This window comes from Petaurus breviceps, unplaced genomic scaffold (genome assembly GCF_028583685.1).
Source record: "Petaurus breviceps papuanus isolate PSGF00001 unplaced genomic scaffold, PetGlider_PUasm1.0 355, whole genome shotgun sequence".
Classification (NCBI taxonomy): Eukaryota; Metazoa; Chordata; class Mammalia; order Diprotodontia; family Petauridae; genus Petaurus; species Petaurus breviceps.
The window spans coordinates 881,322-899,073 of record NW_027186289.1 but is presented as its reverse complement, the minus strand read 5'-3'; the positions used below and the strand labels follow the sequence as shown (position 1 = coordinate 899,073).

The 17,752-nt window shown below is 49.2% G+C and overlaps 1 protein-coding gene across 2 annotated transcripts in view; it reads left to right on the top strand.

Annotated features, from left to right (window-relative positions):
- LOC138168136 (NACHT, LRR and PYD domains-containing protein 12-like) overlaps nt 1-17,752 on the top strand; it is a 29,099-nt gene that overhangs the window by 4,403 nt on the left and 6,944 nt on the right. For both annotated transcript variants that reach the window (XM_069097171.1, XM_069097170.1), the window contains exons 3-7: nt 2,110-3,814; nt 6,074-6,244; nt 10,692-10,862; nt 10,952-11,122; nt 14,038-14,208. In XM_069097171.1, the coding sequence (XP_068953272.1) occupies nt 2,110-3,814; nt 6,074-6,244; nt 10,692-10,862; nt 10,952-11,122; nt 14,038-14,208 (2,389 nt within the window). The remainder of the gene's footprint in view (nt 1-2,109; nt 3,815-6,073; nt 6,245-10,691; nt 10,863-10,951; nt 11,123-14,037; nt 14,209-17,752) is intronic.

The following is a 17,752-nucleotide window of genomic DNA, read 5'->3' as shown; positions in this document are numbered from 1 at the left end:
ACACACACACACACACACACACACACACACACACACACACACACACAACAACAATACCAAGATTCAAGATCTTGACCTACCAGACCAAGCCCTGCGCTTATTCCAATAAGGTGGAATTTAGTAAGGATTCATGCCAAGTCTGACAACTGGATTCAACCAACCCCCTCCACAAGCACAAAAAGTAGGGTGGGGGTTTATATGATGACCCAGCAATGGAAGAAACTGGGGTATTATCCGTGGAGAAGAAAAGATCCAGGAGGAAGTGTAGAGCTGACTTTGAGTACTTGGAGGAGAGATCTGACTCTTCTAGTCCAGACTCTGAGGGCAGCCTGGGGAACCATGGGGAGAAAAGGAGAGACCCATTAAGGCTGGCTCTCTGGAAGAACTTTCCCACAGTTACAGATCCAGAGAGGGGGACGGGCTGCTTCTGCTGAGGTTTGAGGGGAGGCAATTCAGGGAGCCCCCCCCCCAAGACCACAGTATAGGGGAGGGTCATCTTTTTTTTTTTTTTAAGCAATCAGGGTTAAGTAACTTGCTCAAGGTTACACGGCCAGTTATTTCTAGGTGTGGTGCTAAGTATCAGCGCCAGATTCGATCCCAGGTCATCCCGACTCTGGGGCCGATGCTCTTACACACTGCACCACCTGGCCACCCTCAAGCATTCTTTAAGTCAAAATGACAAGGGTTTATTGTAACACCAGTATAGCAGACAGAGCTCCTTAAGGAACTTACATTGCCTAAGAAACTTGCAACCTAACAGGAATGATGCTGAAGTTTATATTGGAAAAGTAGTGAATTGTCTGGCAGATGTGCTAATTAGGTGATAACTTACAACCTTGGTCACAGACATCTTTCACTAGTGGAAACCAGGGAAAGGGGTCTCTCGGGGGTGTCTTTTTGGTCTGTTACTTCTGTAGCAAGATAGCTTTGAGAGTTGGTGTCTATAGCTTGACCTCTGGATTGAACATGACAACTTGGGGAATCAATACATGATAATTCTTTGGTTACAAGATAGTCCTGTTTTTACAAGAGAATTTCTTTGGAGGTCAGCTTGTTCTTGTGATGGGGAAAGGCGGTTTTTTTTGGTCTTACTGGGGCCCACTCATGAGTTATTACTAGGCATAGTGTCCTTGGAATGGGGAGAAAATGGTCAGGGGTAGTGTTCTGAGGTTGGGAGAAATGCAATCTTGGAATTGGGGTCCAAGCACCCCATCACTTCTAGAGGTGGTGAGTGCCTTCTTATTGGAGGTCTTCAAGCAAAGGCTGGGTGACCATTTCTCAGCTCCAATATTCTTCTTCAGGCTTGGGTTGGAAAAGGTGGTCACAGAAGTTAAACAGCTAGGTGACACAGTGGATCTAGTGCTCTGGAGTCCTGAGTTCAAATTCTACTCCAGCTACTTACTAGCTGTGTGACCTTGAGTAAATCCCTTAACCCTTATTTGCTCCAGTTTCTCAATTGTAATTATTGTTGTTCAGTTGTTTTCAGTCATGTCTACCTCTTGGTCACCCCATTTGGGGTTTTCTTGGCAAAGATATTGGAGCTGTTTGACATTTTCTTCTCCAGCTCATTTTATAGGTGAGCAAACAGGGTGAAGTGACTTGCCCAGGGTCACACAGCTAGTAATCTGAGGTCAGATTTGAACTCAGGTCTTTCTAACTCCAAGCCCTTGCTCTGCCCACTGCACCACCTAGCTGATCCTTCAACAGTAAAATGGGCATAATCATAGTACCTACCTCCAGGGTTGCTGTGAGGATCAAAGGAGCTAATACTGGACTTGCAAAGAGCTTGGGTGGCCTGGCGCATAGTAGGTGCCATATAAATGTTTCTTCCCTTTCCTTCTCCCACACACTCTCCTCCCATTCTTCTGGGGGCATTGACAAGGAAGGCCAGGAAGCTGCAGTGGATAGGGAGGGGGCTTGGAGCCAGGAGACTTGCCTAAACGTCCCACTGCTGACAGACTGTCCGTGTGACTCTGGGCAAGTCACTGCCGGTGGCACTGGGAGCTTGCTCACTTGGGCATTTCCCATCTCAGCGAAATCACAGCCCTGGATTAACGATAGCTCCTTGTCGAATAAATGTCCAACCATCCCTTTCTACCTCTCTGCCAGATCCCCAGGAAACTTACCGATTGCACGTCAGGCGCAAATACCGGTTTATCGAGGACAGGAATGCCCGCCTGGGAGAGCTTGTGAACCTCAGCCAGAGGTACACGCGACTCCTCCTGGTGAAGGAACACGCCACCCTGACCAGAGCCCAGCACGAGCTCCTGGCCATGGGAAGGCAGCACGCCCTGTGCCTGGACCAGCGCGCCAGCCCCATCCAGATCGAGACCCTGTTTGAGCCCGACGAGGAACGACCGGATGCGCCACACACCGTTGTGCTGCAGGGGGCCGCCGGGATCGGGAAGTCCATTCTAGCCCAGAAGGTCATGCTGGACTGGGCCGAGGGGCGCCTGTACTCCAGCCGCTTTGACTACCTCTTCTACGTGAACTGCCGAGAGATGAACCAGGTCCGGGAGAGGAGCATGGAAGATCTGATTTCGGTCTGCTGGCCCGAGAGGAACGTGCCCATTTCTGAGATTGTCCGAGTCCCCGAAAGGCTCCTGTTCATCATTGATGGCTTCGATGAGCTGCGGACTTCCTTCCATGAGTCGAGAGACTGCGGCTGCATCCAGTGGGCAGAGAGGAAGCCGGTGGAGGCCCTTCTGAGCTGCCTGCTCCGGAGGAAGCTGCTCCCGGAGCTGTCCTTGCTGATCACCACCAGGCCCACCACCCTGGAGACCCTCCACCACCTGCTGGAGCAGCCGCGGCATGTGGAAATCCTGGGCTTCTCTGAGGCCCAGCGCCAGGAATACTTCTACAAGTTTTTCCGCCACGAGGAGGAGGCGCGCCAGGGCTTCAGCCTGGTGCGCGACAACGAGCCTCTCTTCACCATGTGCTTCGTGCCTCTGATGTGCTGGATCGTGTGCACCTGCCTCAAGCAGCAGCTGGAGGCCGGCTGGCCCTTCCCCCAGGCCTCCAAGACCACCACGGCTGTGTACACGTTCTACCTGCTGAGCCTGTTGCAGCCCAAGCAGGGGCGGCCCCGGGCCCAGCCCGCGCCCAACCTCAGGGGCCTCTGCTCCCTGGCCGCCGCAGGCCTCTGGGGCCAGCGGATCCTCTTTGAGGAGGCCGACCTGCACAGGCACGGCTTGGAAGCCCACGATGTCTCGGCCTTCCTCAACATGAACGTCTTCCATAAAGACGTCCAGTGTGAGCGATTTTACAGCTTCATCCACTTGAGTTTCCAGGAGTTCTTTTCGGCGATGTTCTACGTGCTGGAAGGAGAGCCTGGGGCCTCCCCCGCCGACGTGAGGAGGCTTCTCCACCGCTGCGCCAGGTCGGAGAGGAGCCACCTGGCGCTCACTGTGCGCTTCATTTTTGGCCTTCTCAACGAAGAGCGACGGAGCTCGCTGGAGAAGCAGCTCGGCTGGAAGACGGCCCGGAGGACCAAGCGGGATCTGCTCGCGTGGATCCAGGCCCGGGCGCAGAGCGACGGCCCCACGCTGCAGAGGGGCGCACTGGAGATCTTCGAGTACCTCTATGAAATCCAGGAGGAGGACTTCATCCAGACCGCACTGGGGCACTTTCAGGTGCTCGTGGTCAACGACATGGCCACCAAGATGGAGCACGTGGTCTCGTCCTTCTGCGTGAGGCACTGCCACAGCGCGCTGGTGGTGCACCTGTGCGGGACAAGGTTCAGTGCCTATGGGGAAGAGGACGCGGAGAGCGAAGACAGAGGCCAGGAGCAAGCCCACAATGAGCCTCTGAAGCTGTGAGTGCTTCCTCACCTGCAAAATGGCCAGGTCAGGTTCCCTGAGTGTCAGAGCTTCCGGTGTGGAGACACCATCTGGTGCAATGCCCACATTGTCCACATGGAGAAACCGAGGCCTGGACACTCAAGTTATCATGACGAATCAGAGGGAGGGCCTGGACTAGGACTTCACAGACAGCCAGAATTGGATGAAGCCTTAGATGCCCTCAGATGAATTGGGCTCACAGCCCAGAGAGGGTGAGGCACAGAGCCAAGGTCACCTAGCAAGGAAGTGATAGAGTTAGGATTTTCATCTAGACCAGGGGTGGGGAGCCTGCCACATGTGGCCCTCTGGGACAGCAAGGGAATCCAAATTCCACAGTCAAAGGGCCTCACTTGAGGACCTAGAGGGCTACATGTGACCTCAAGGCCACAGATTCCCCACCCCTGGTCTAGGCTTTCCTAATCTGCATCAAGAAGGCTTGGATTGGGGGGAAAATCAATATTCACACACAATGTAAATACACCATTTGTAGCATAACATATAGTATAATATATAATTTAACATATATAATATATATCATATATAAATATCTAATTTAATCTAACACACAGTGTAATGTATGGATGTGTGCACATATAAACACACATGTATGTATACACACAAATGCATGAATATATGTGTATATGTGTGATTATCTGTACACACGGAAGCTGTCTATCCATAAATCTACCTACATAGAAATAAAATGTCATTTGATCTCAACAGCAGCCCTTAGAAATAGGTGCTATTAACACTGCTCCTTCTGGGTTCTGATTCTTCCAGACAGTACCACTCTGGGCCTCAGTTTCCTGCTCTAGAAAACAAGGATGTTGGATTAGATGGTCTCTAATAATCAGCATAACAGCAGCTAACATCAGTATAACACTAAGTGTCCTGCACCATGCTAAGCCATTTATGATTAGTAATTTGTTTGATCCTTACAACAATCCTGCAAGGTAGATACAATCATCTCCATTTTGCAGAGGAGCAAAGTGAGGCAAACAGCAACAGGTGCCTTGCCTAGGGTTCCACAGCTACTGTCTGAGGCTACATTTGGACTCAAGTCTTCATGTCTCCAGGCCCAGTGCTCTGTGCACTGTGGCACCACCAAACTGCCTGATCTCTAAGAACCTTTCCAGCTCTGGTATTCTGCACTGCCAGAGCTTTGGCATGGTCAGTCCCTCTCTCTGAGCCTCTGTTTCCCCGTCTATAATAACAGTAATAATAATAAATTCCCCATAATAATAACAGTACCTCACATTTACATAGAACTTTCAGGTCCAGGGAGACGGGTGCTATTATCCCCATTTTACAGGTGAGGAAGCTGAGGCTCAGAGGGGCATACAGCTTGCTTAAGGTCAAAGGCTGGAGAATCAGGAGCAGCATTTAGTCAAGTCTTTGCTGATTGCAAATGAGTGCCTTCGACCAAGTCCCTTCTATCTGGGCCTCAGTGCTGTGCCTGGCACAGAGTAGGTATTTAATCAATGCTAGTTGACTGACTGTGAGAAGGTTGGGTTCAGGGATCTGTAAGGGTCCTCCTAGCTCTACACTCTGAGTTGTCGCTGAAGCCCCAGCCCAGGTTCTCCCAGGGAGATTAGTTTTAGAGCTCCCTGTGAGCTTGGTTCATGTTCTCCTTGGGTCCGAGGCTGTCCATGGTCCTGTCCTGAGGAACTTTGGACTTACTGCCTTTGGCCACTTGGTGACATTGCCTGGTTTGCCCCAGGATGAGTTGCCTTTCTAAGGAAGCTGAGAATCATAGACTCACACAGGTAAACAGGACCTCGGAGGCCATCTCATTCAATCCCTCACTTGGTGCACATGTCCCCAGTGCATCAGAAAATAAAAAATAATTCAATACAATGCAATTCCACAATTCCACTTGTGAAGTGCTCACTTTGTCTAAACCACAGAGGTGTTGGGACATCGTTCCAGATTCAGTCAGTCAACAAGCATTTATTGAGTGCTTACTGTGTACAGCACACCATGCTAGGCCTAGTGCTGGAGTCTCTTCTTCAGAGACTTTCAGAGCTGGAAGGGACCTCAGAGGCATCTGATCCATCCTCCCCTGAATAGACATCCTAGCTAAATCAGCACCAACAAATGGGTCCTCTCAGTTCCATCTGATGACCTCCCTTGGTGGCAAACTCCCTGCCTCTCCAGACAGCATGGTCTACATGACCCAAGCTCTTCTCCTGTGCCTGCACCTTCCCTCCTAGGTCTGTCTCTTCTTCCTGTAGGTCAGAGAGGAATGTCCTCCCGGAGGCCTACTGTGAACATCTTGCTGCTTCCCTCAGCACCAATCGGAATCTCATAGAGCTGGTTCTGTACCGAAATGCCTTGGGGAACCGAGGAGCGAAGCTGCTGTGCCAGGGGCTCAGACATCCCAACTGTCAACTCCAGAACCTTCGGTAAGGATGGATAAGTTCCTTTTCTTAGGGCTGTCCAGATCAATATCATGTGAGAGATGGAGAGGGCAGAGAAACTGAGGGTGCTCAGAATTGAACAGTATTCATAGTGAAGGGGGGAGAGGTCTAAACCCTAAGAGTGTGTAAGCAGGAAGAAAAAAGCCAAGGCCCCAGCTTCTAGTACCTATTCTGCCACTGTCTTCTTGGGTGGCCATGGGTCGATCACTGACCATTGGCTTCCTCCTTTGTGAATGATGGTGTGAGATTGTATGCTTTCTGACGTCCCTTCCATCTCTGGAAGGGCACAGGTCAGGCACAAATAGTCCTTCTGAACACTTTGGGTGGAGATATCTCCAGATTTGCACATCTCATGTTACCTTTGTGCTACTGTGATTCTGCTTTGCTCATAGAGCATAGAGCCTTCTTTGACACAGGTATGCCATGCTCAGCAGGCCTGTGCCAGCGGCTCCCATGTTTCCATGATTCCAAAGTTCTTCAGAGAGACCTTGAGAGTGTTCTTGTATCACTTCTTCTGACCTCAGTGTGAGCACTTGCCTTGTGTAAGTTCTCCATAAAACACTCTTTTAGGAAAGCATATATTTGGCATTTGAACAACATAAACAGCCCATTGGAGTCGTGCTCTCTGAAGTAGTTTGAATATTTGGCTATTCATCTTGAGAAAGGACCTCAGTGTTCAGTCTTTCCAGGTGATCTTCAGAATCTTCCCAAGACAATTTAAAAGAAAGGGATTCGGTTTCCTGGTGTGGTGCTGATCGGCTGTCCAGAATTCACAGGCATCCAGCAATGAGGTCAGCACCATAGCTCTGTAGACCTTCAGTTGGGGAAGCAGTCTAACCTTCCTAAAGTCAGGCAAAACCACCCTACATCACAGGTCTGGAGTGGACATGAGCATGTCTTGGAATATCTGAAGGAGGTCAGGGAGAGAGGGGGTAGTGAAGGAGAAGGCATCAGAATACAAATGGAAGACAAACTAAGGAGAAATAGATTCTGGTTCAAAAGAAAGAGTCGAGGAGCAGTAAGAGGTGAGAGCTGTCCAGCAGCACCCTGGGCTGCCTCAGGAGGTGGGGAGGGCTCCATCCCCACCGCTATACATGCTGACGCTGGATCCCTTTGCTCCCAGTGTTATCAGTGGGATTCCTGTTCATTTCAAGATTGAGCTAAATAACCTCTGAAGCCCCTTTTGGCTTGGAGTCTGTTCTTCACCATTTCAATTAAGTGCCAATTAAGTTCAAGCAACTTTTATTAGGCCCCAGTGGAGGGTGATCCCTTCTCTTCTTGGTCCAGGGAGAGAAACAAGATAGATAAGACCTTCCCACCCTCCCCACCCCAGGCTAGTGGGGGATAAGGCACGTCCAGAGGGGCCACTCTTCCTTAATAATTCATGGAAAATCCATCCCATAGGTCCTCCTAGGAGGCTGGACCTGAGTAGGGAAAATCATTGTCTGAGATGATACAGAAGAGAGAGGAAGTGGTCTTTGTGTTCTTTCTTTAAAAGATGGGAAGTAATTCAAAAGCTGAAGAGGGAAAAGGGAGGGCACTCCAGGCTTGGGGAACAATGTGAGTAACAGAATAATGGAGGGCATACCTGGGGAATATCGAGTTATCTGGTCTGAATGGAATTAAACAGACAGGAAGGGGACAAATCTAACTGAAGTTAAACTAATACTAAATGCAGAGAAGCTTGTAGTTTGGCAGTAAGTAATAAGGAGCCATGGAAGGTATTTGAGGAGATACAAGACTTAAAAATGGGTTGAGAAAGAGTAGAGGTGAAAGTCCTTTTGAGAGGCTGCTGTCAGGGCATTTGGTAAAGAGGAACCACATTATGGTGGTGGCCATGGGATACATATACAATATCTGTCAGGGGTGGAAACAGTAGCCTGGATCTGAGAGATAAGAAAGGGGAGAGAGCCAGAAGCAACCTTAAGATTTCAAATGTAACCAAGCAGTAAGTAGATGAACAGCTGCATCACACACAAGAGTGTGTGGCTAGCAGGATGACAAAGAAGTTGTGGAAGAAAGATGGTGCCCCATGAGCCCATTGCTTCCAGAACATTCAAGGGGAGTTACCCCATTTCCTATCTGTTAGGCATAAATCAGCTCTACTTAGGGCCAAATGGACTAACTCTAGAGGAGCCCCAGGATCCAAGTCTTTGCTACAGTCTAACAATATACCCTTAGTTGTGGCAGAAAGAAAATAGCATGGGATGATGGAAAGAATGATGATACCATGGCAGTGAGGAGACTTTGAGAGTCACCTTCCACTGGGACAAAGCCATGTGACCTTGAAAAAGCCAAATCCACTTGAATGTTTGGCCATTCACTTCTTCTCTGTGATTCTCAGTTTCTGCTTCTGGAAAATGTGTCTAATTTGAGTTACTGACATCTGAAGGGGACTTCAAGGTGAGAGTAGCTATCTGCCCACTTCTTTCCACTCTCAGGCTACCCTACTTCAGGCACTCATCACTTTTCACCCAGACAACTACTTAAGGCTTACTTCCAGACTCTCTCTTCTCCCATCCATCCTCCACATGGCATCCAAAATAATTCTTCCAAGGCACAGGTCTGAGCATGTCACTTGACTGCTCAGTAGCCACTGGAATACAATACAAACTCAAAGGGGTTAAATCAGACCCTTAGGACCCTGCCCATCCTTCCTTAACCAACTTATTTCTTGATGCCTGCACCTTTGCAGCACCAACCAAAACAGGAGAGCATGGAATGAATAATCATGGGCCAGGAGGAGATTTAAGGCATACATACGTTTATTGTATGGATGCTAATCAAATCCCAAATAAGCATCTGAAAGTTAGGGTTTATATACTGTAGCTGAAGCACTTACATCATACTTTCTCATGGGAAACTTCATGTAGTTTGCTACATGAGGTATCTAATGTGCAACTTTGCAGGAAGCTACTCCCCGTGGGATGCTTCCCTGCTTTCTTATCTCATGTGGCACTACTTTGTATCTCTCAAGCATCCAGGGTTCCAGGAACAGCCAGAATGTTCCAAGCCTCCCTTGCACGGAGGGAAGATGGGGGGGGGGGGGTTGAGTCAGCCTTCTGAGATATGCTGGGCCCAGGTGGGTGGGAACAAGGCTCCAGGGGAACTTGGTCTGGATTTGCACCCATGGCAAACCCCTCAGAGCTAACCCTCCACATCGCCCCCTACAATTTTTCATTACTCACTCTCATCCACTCTGTGTTCCAGCCTCTTTGGCCTATGAAACATTCCCTAAACTTGACTTTCAACCTCAGACTTGATGCCTTTCCCCATTCTGCAATGCACTCACACTTCACCCCTGTCTCTCAGAATGCTTATCTTCCTCCTGTGTGAAGCCTTTGTCCATTCTTCCAGTCAGTCCTGCTCTTTCTGCCCTCAGATTACTTGTGTTTACTTTTCTCACTTACATTGAAGCAGTTGGTTGGTTGCTGTCCTTTGTACTCAAAGAGCATCAAAATGGTGCCACTATGCTGGGGTCAAGGTGCAATATAGTGTATAGTGGAGAGACAGCTGGCCATGGAGCCAGGAAGGGTCAGGGGAGTATCAACTCCACCTCTGACATGCACTGCTAGCAGAGGCAATGAGATAGTGAAATGGCTAATGTTGAATTTGGAGTGGGGGAGATCTGAGTTCAAAACTTGCCTTAGCAAGTCAGTCAAGACAGGCCAGTGTCTGTCTGCCTCAGTTTCCTCACCTGTAAAACAGAGATAATAATAGCACCTACCTCCCAGGGTTGTGATGATCAGATAAAATCACGTATGTAAAGTGGTCTGTAATCCTAGCTATTACACTGGCTGTGTCCTCCTGGTCAAGCTACTTAGCCTCTCTGGGAAAATTCTTTAAGATTTTAAGACTTTCATTTACAGAAAGGTGTTGACATGCTTTAGCAGAGGAAGTTTCTTCATCTGGAAGTTCCCTAAGTCAATGACACTACAGATTTGGTCTCTTACTTATGCATGCACCCATTGGAGCCCTGTAGTTGATTTTGAATACTGAGTGACCTGCATACAGTAGGTAATTAACAAAAGCTTGTGGAGATTAAGGCAAATATGCCCAGGGTTACAGCCCTGGGTGGTGCCTGCTTCAGATGCCTGCTTTGCATTTATGGTTCTGCTACTTCTGAGTTTTCTACTCTAGTGTAGATGTCTACACTGGATGGGAGGTTGGAGAGGATCCTAGCTCTGAGATTCTTTGTTGTTTAAGGGACTCCTTCAAGGAAGGAGAGGGTAGAGTAAATGGCCTCAGAGGTACTGTCTCCCTCCCAGAGCTTATGATCCTCTGAGAGCAAGAGCCAGTGAAGGATGCTGACATGGTTTCTTCTGCACTCCCTCCGCTTGCTCCACCCCCTTCCCTCCACCCCCCCTCCTCTCGCTCCACCCCCGCCCCGCCTCCCTTTCCCCGCTCCTTCCCATCACCTTTCCTCTTCCAGGCTGAAGCGATGTCGAATTTCTAGTGCTGCCTGCCAAGACATCTCATTGGCTCTCATGACGAATCAGAATTTAACCCGGCTGGACCTGAGCAGGAACACGCTGGGCGCCGCAGGAGTGAAGCTGCTGTGTGAGGGCCTCCAGCACCCTAAGTGCCGCCTCCAGATGCTGCAGTAAGTCTCTCCCAAGGGGCCAGGGGGGTGGTAGCAGATGCCCCTTCCACTTCCCTTTCTTGGCTCCTCAATGCCTCTCTCCTCGCCAGGTTAAGGCGCTGTCAGGTGGATGAGGCAGCGTGTCAGGAACTCTCCAAGGTGCTGACCACCAGCCACCACTTGACAGAGCTGGATCTGACAGGCAATGCCCTGGGGGATTTGGGGCTGCAACACCTGTGTCCTGGGCTGAGCCATCCTGCTTGTAAGCTGCAGACACTGTGGTAAGTCCAGTCAGGCTCCCATCCAGGAAGGGTTTCCCCAGTGGGGGTGCCAGGGATGGCAGATAGCCAAGACACAAGCGTTTACTGACCTAAGCAGCTTAGTGCAGCAGATGGAGCTTGGGGCTTGGAGTCAGCAGGACCTGAGCTCCAATCCTACCACAGGCACCTACTAGCTGTACATCACTGGGCAAATCACTTACCCTTTACTCCTTAGTTTCCTCATCTGTAATACAAAGATTATAGTAACACCTGCCCCCCAGGTTGTTCTGACGATCTGCTGAGATGACGGAGGTAATTGTGCAGACCTTAGAGCCCTCTAGCAACATGAACTATTGGACACTCACTAGCTGGGAAGCACTGAGCCAGAACACTCCACCTGTCTGAGCCTCAGTCTCCTTTTCTCTACAATTGAGAGACTGCATGACTGCCCTACATAGAGGTGCTGGGAGGAAAGGGTTGTGTAAACCTTGAAATGCTACAGAAGCAGCCTTCTTAGAGGAGGTTATGGTGAAGTGGAAAAGTGCTGGCTTTGGGGTCCAGAGCCCTGGGAGCTCAGGGCCCTGCTCTGGCCCTGCCCTGGTGATCTGCTGCTTTCCTGGGCCTCAGCTTCACTGTAATGGAAGGCAGCTGATCCTGGCGATCACTAAGGGCTGCTCTGGCTCCAACATCCTGACCCTGTGTGATTCTGAAGGATGCTTAGCCACAGTTGGCTTTTTGTAACAGCTAGGGCTTTCTTTTCTACTAGGATTGTGCTACCTTGGTCATTAGCTCCTGCACTGACCCTGGGCAGCTCAATGAACCTCACTGGGTGGCACTTTCCTTATGTGTTGCCCTTGGATTCCCTCCCTAATCCTTGCCCCTATTATGCATCCTTCCCTTTTCCTAGAATACTCAGGACCTAGGTCTTGCTGACCTCTGAGGTGAATCACAGAGTCACAATCTTGGAGAGGCAGGAGGAACTCTGAGGGCATCCTGTTGAGATCATACCTAAAAAACCACCCCCATCTTGAATACACCTGGCAAGCTGCCAAAGCAATTTCTCCTTCAGTGGGGGTCAGGCCACATTACTCTTCTCTCAACCAACTCCACTGGCTCCCTATTACTTCTTGGTTCCTGGACCTAAGCAAGAAGCCCAGCCTGGCCCCACCTACCTTTCCTCTCTTTTGAACATTACTCCCATCCAAATATTCTATGGTCCAGGTAAACTGGCCGTCTTCCTTTTCTTCAAACAGAACTCTCCATTTCCCACCTTCATGCTTTTGTCTCCATGCTTAGAATGGTCTCCCTCCCTCCTAACGTCCACCCCTTACAGTTTCAACTGTTCTTGTGAACTCAGTTCAAGCATCACTTTCTTTCTATGCAAGCTTTTCTAGATGTGGGAGCCTTTTCCCCCAAATTACCCTGTGTTTATTTTCTATTTACCTATGTAATACAAGGTCAGGGAGACAGAACATAAACTCATGTTTAGATTCCCAAACTCCAGAATCTCAAGTTTTCTTTATAGACTTTATATTCTGATCCTCCTTAATCTCTCACTCCAAGACATTCCCCTCTCCTACCCAACCTCTACCCTGCTACTAAAATAATCTCCCTAAGGCACAGGGTTACCTACATCACTCCCCTACTCTAGAATCTTGAGTAACCCTCTACTGTATGTGGGATGAAATGAAAACTCTCCTCCTGGTTTTGAAGGGCTCTGACACTGAGTTCCCCCACGTTTCCAGCAATTCCACATTCCAGTCCAACTTGTCTCCTCGAGGCCCCAGGTCTGTGATCAGTCACAGACCACAGCCTGGGAACTGGCAGGGACCTCAAATACCCAGGAATGGGAAATAACCAGACCAAGATAATAACAGAAGATCTGGGACTCAGACCCAGGGTCTCCACTCCCAAATCCAGTGCCCTTTCCCTGGCCCCAAGCCTCTTTCCTTCCATTCCATCTCCTGCCCCACATCTGTATACATGCCTTGGAAGGCACTGTTTCCTTCTCTCTGGCTTTCCAGATCCTCTTTTGACTTCAAAGCTCAGCTCAAGGGCTGTCTCCTTCAGGAAGCCTTCCCTGACTGTCCCTGCATCAGAGTCCTCTACTCTCTCAGTTTTCCTGATTTGTTCACATAGTTTTATGGGTCATTGAGTCTGATCATTTTGCAAATGAGGAAAGTGAGACCCAGAGAGGGGAAGGGACTTGGGAGTGAAGAAGTGGCAAAACTCAGTGTGAGAGGCCCTGGATTTGGAGTCTGAGTTCAGAGGCTGGCCTTGTGTGGCTCTGGACATCTGGCCCTCAGCTCCCTTGCCTATAAGATGAAGAGGCTGGAATAGATGATCACCAAGGTTCTTTCCAGAGCTAAATAGATTATCTGAACTCTCTATATCTGGCCATGCTGCACAGGGCTAAGGACTCAAAGGGGAAGATGGGGTGAAAAGACATTCCAAACCCACAGGAGACACTAAACCAAACCCTGGAGGCAGCAGAAAGCAGGGGGCGTTGCAGGACAATGTAAGGCAGCTGGAACATAAGATGTACAGAAGGAACAGAAATAAGTGAAAGGGTTACCCACTGGGGGAGGGCCTTGAAAGTCAAGCAAAAGAGTCTGAACCTTATTCAAGAGACAATTAGAAGTTGGCAAAGACTTCTGTCCAGAGGAGGGACTTGAGCAGATGATTCTGGGAAGGAAGGAGGAATGGAAGAGGAGGAGAGAGAGAGCTGGAGGTGACATGATCACAGAGTCAGGTCTCAGCCTTCCTGGTGAGGGTTCCAGGACTAAGAGGGATAGGTCCAAGTAGGATGGATAGCAACTTCCCAACCTGCAGGATGCAAGGACAGAGGGACAGAGGGTGAGAAGATGGCTGGTGAAGGGAGAAGGGAAGGACCATACTGGGAAGCTGGCGGTCAAACTTGCAGGGACTTCTTTTAGGTTAAAGATCTGTCACCTGACGCCTGCTGCCTGTCAGAATCTGTCCTTGGTCCTCAGCAACAGCCAGAGCCTGATTGAACTGGACCTTAGTCTAAATGACCTGGGAGACCTGGGGGTGAGATCGCTCTGTGAGGGCCTCTGCCATTCCAAGAGCCAGCTACAGACCCTTCGGTGAGTATCTGCCAGCTTTCTTTCTAGAGAAGTCCCCTCGACCACTTGTATCAGACTCTCAGAACAGAAAGGAGCCAACCCTCCCACCACCTCCTTACAGGCTCGAGTGTTTGTTACCACAGGGAAACTCAACATTAGAACCAATCATTGAACTCTAAATCCAGCCCCAATGCCTCTCCATTCTACTGTGCCATGAAGGGTCTGGCATTCACAACCATGTTCTGCTTTGGGGTTTATGGGCCTCCCCAGGCACTTCTTTCCAAAAGGGGCAGAGTTCAGACCATGCTTGGCTCAAGATCAAATTGGCACAGTGGTCTCTGGTCATTGCTCCGGATTACTAGGATCTACCCTCTCAAGGGTACACCCTATCAAGCGGCCTCATGCAAACCCTCTCAGCTCAGAGCCCAGTACGCCCAAGTGTTTCTGACTCCAAATCTAATATCTACCAGGCCACATTGTCACTGGTAATGGTAAAACCTAGTTACATCCGCCATATGTCCCTTTATTGTCATATAGGCCCTTTTGGCTCCTCAGAGCCTGTGGTGTTCCATAATGTTAACAAGATTGGCTTTTGTTTCGGGGAGCTTGAGGGTATTCAGAGCTGCATGAGAGGCCGTGGTGGCATGGTGTGTGGTGGGAAGAGCTCTGAGTACCTTGGTTTGACCTTGGCCCCCGTCTCTTTCCTCCTAGTTACCTGACTCTCTATGCCTTAGTCTCCTCCTCTGTGAAATGAAGTGGCTCTTAAGGTCCTTTGAGTTATAAGAGTAGGATATCATGGGCCCCATCTTATTCAGTGGTGGGCCCAGCTTACTGGACATCTAGTTCTGAGAGACCCACCTTGCGGTCTGGAAAATGGGCCTCCTGCCTCCACTGGCTGCTTCTGTGTGCTTGGCCAGGGTGCTGGAACTTTTGGGCGCTTGTGATTCTCATCTGGTGTCTCTGGAGTATTCTGGGACTTGGCACAGCCAGCTCTATGGCATCCACAGACATGAGCATCTGGAGGACCTTTCCATTCCCCTGGGATCCTCCTTCCATTTGGGCTCCTCACTGAACCCCTCCTACAGCATTGGCCAACACCTTTATTATTATATAATAGTGCTTCTTGAAAAAATTTTTCTCTGTTGTTGCATCGATCAAAGAATCTTTGCCTGAAAAGTGGGGGGCACTTAATAGATGCTGACTTTTTGTTTGTTCTTGACGAATGCATGGGAGATACCTTGTTGGAAGGAAGCTGCTAAGGTTGTATTTTGCTTCACTGAGCCAGTGTTCCCTGCTCCCCCCCCAAACAATTGAGAGGTAACAAACAGAGTGAAATCGTGTGTTCTCTTCACTTCAGCTTTGCAGTGTTTAAGTGACTTACTGCATTTCCACATCTCTTGGCCATCCAAGGCATGGCTTATCCTGCTACATTCATGGTCATCTTCCCCCTGAGAATGACTATAGGACTCATCTCCTACTGGGAAATAAGCACCCAGATCCAGGAGTTCTGAAACTCATGAAGTGTCTTGCCTTGAAACATCATCTCAGGATCCCAGTTCAGTCACCTGTGTACAGGGAAGGAAATACCAAATACAACAGGCAGCCAGGGACTTGACACACCACCTCCCAACTCCAGGCATTGTCGTTGGCTAATTCAATCGTCTGGAACTCTCTCTTGTTTCAGCTCTGCCTCCTAGCCTCTCTGGCTTCCTCTGAGTCTCAACCTTCTGCGAGAAGCCTTTCCTTCTCAATAACAGTGTCTCCCCGCCCAGGCTTATCTCCAGTCCACTTCATCTATGCCCAGCTCGTGCATGTTGGTTTGCATGTCATCTCCCTCATTAGGCTGGGAGTCTCTTGAGAGTAAACATCCTCCTTTGCTTCCGTTTCTTGCATCCCCAGCACTCAGCACAGTGCCCGACATTTATAGATGCTCAATAAATGCTTGTTGTTGTGACTTAATTAAAGTTTACTATTTGCTGAGCGCTATGCTATGAGCCGCTGGAGGCACAGAGTTAGGTCAGGCTCCTCTCAGCCTTGGCAATATATGCTTGCTGACTGGCACCACCTATGCTCTTGCTGTTGTTTTGGAGGGGAGAAGGTAGGGCGATTGGGGTTAAATGACTTGCCCAAGGTCACACTGCTAGTTTTGTGTTTAAGTGTCTGAGGCCGGATTTGAACTCAGATCCTCCCAAGTCCAAGGCTGGTGCTTTATTCACTGTGCCGCCTAGCCACCCCGTAGCACCTATACTCTTACTGCCTTTGAATCCCAGCCTTCAGAAGTCTTTGCAAAGACATCTGGATCCTTTCGGTTGGTAACATTTTTGTCCAAGTGGATAGAATCTATTGATCAATAAATAGAAATCAATCATTTAATCAGCAGTTAAACCCCTACTACTCTGATCCATACAAGGACCAATCACAACTAGAGATTAGTAATGAGCGTGTTCCCCGCCTCCTGATAGGATGTGAGAGAGTTAAGATAAGATGCAGAATTTGGAGGCATTTTTTTGGGGACGTGGCCAACGTGGGGGTTAATTTTTCTCAACTATTCATTTTGTCATGGGTTTGACTTTTCTTGCTTTCTCAGTGAAGGAGGGAGCAGGAGATGGGAGGCAGAGAAATAGGAGATGAAAATAAAATTGAATTTTAAAATACAGTTGAACCCTCATTGTGTGCCAGGCACTGGGCCATGAGCCTGGGATACAAGGCCAGAGAAGGAGATGAGCCATCGGATTTGATGGTTCTTGGGGAGCTTTTGTCTCCTGGTTACAGCCCCTCTCACTCTCTGGGAGACAGCTGACCTTTCTGGTGTTGTGGTCAGGCTGACAAAACTGTTCTTATATCCTGAAGAGAGGGTGCCAGCAACCATGATTTATTTACTCCTCCTCTGACCCTCACTGGATGATGGACAAGGAGCTGCTCCCTGCTCACAGTGCACATCTGTCTGTTACTTGGGTTACCCTGGTCTTTCTCTTCTGCATCAAGTGCTTCTAGCCCCCAGCCTCCTTTACAGGGGTCATGGATTCCCACTCATTCCTTTAGATCCTTCTTCTTCTTTGTTTTAGTATTGAAACCCTTCTTCCATGTTTTGTTTTTTTAAAAGGAATACTATTTTTTCCTCAGTAACCTGAATGGGGAGGGTGGCAGACTAGGCACTGGATTTTACTTGAGGAGTAAGACAGAGGAAAGAGCCCAAGATGCCTCGAGCCTTGAGATGGAAAGACTGGCAATTCCAGCAAAGGAGACAAGGAAAAGTCAGGGAAGGGGAAAGTTTTGAACAGACAATGATGAGTTCAGTTCAGAACGTGCTGAGGGTGAGAGGCTGATGGGATACCCTGGGCTAGGTGCCAGGAGTTAGTTGGAGAAAGGGTTTTCCAGGTCAAGGAAAAGTCTGCAGGTGAAGATACAGATGTAGGAGTCTGGCATGTAGATGATAATTGAAGCCCCCCTGGAATGGGAGAAGAAAAGATAGAGAGAAAGGAAGATAAGAGGAAGGGAAGAGAGATGGGAGGAAGGGAAGGGAGACAGGAGGAAGGGAAGAGAAACAGGAGGAAGGGAAGGGAGA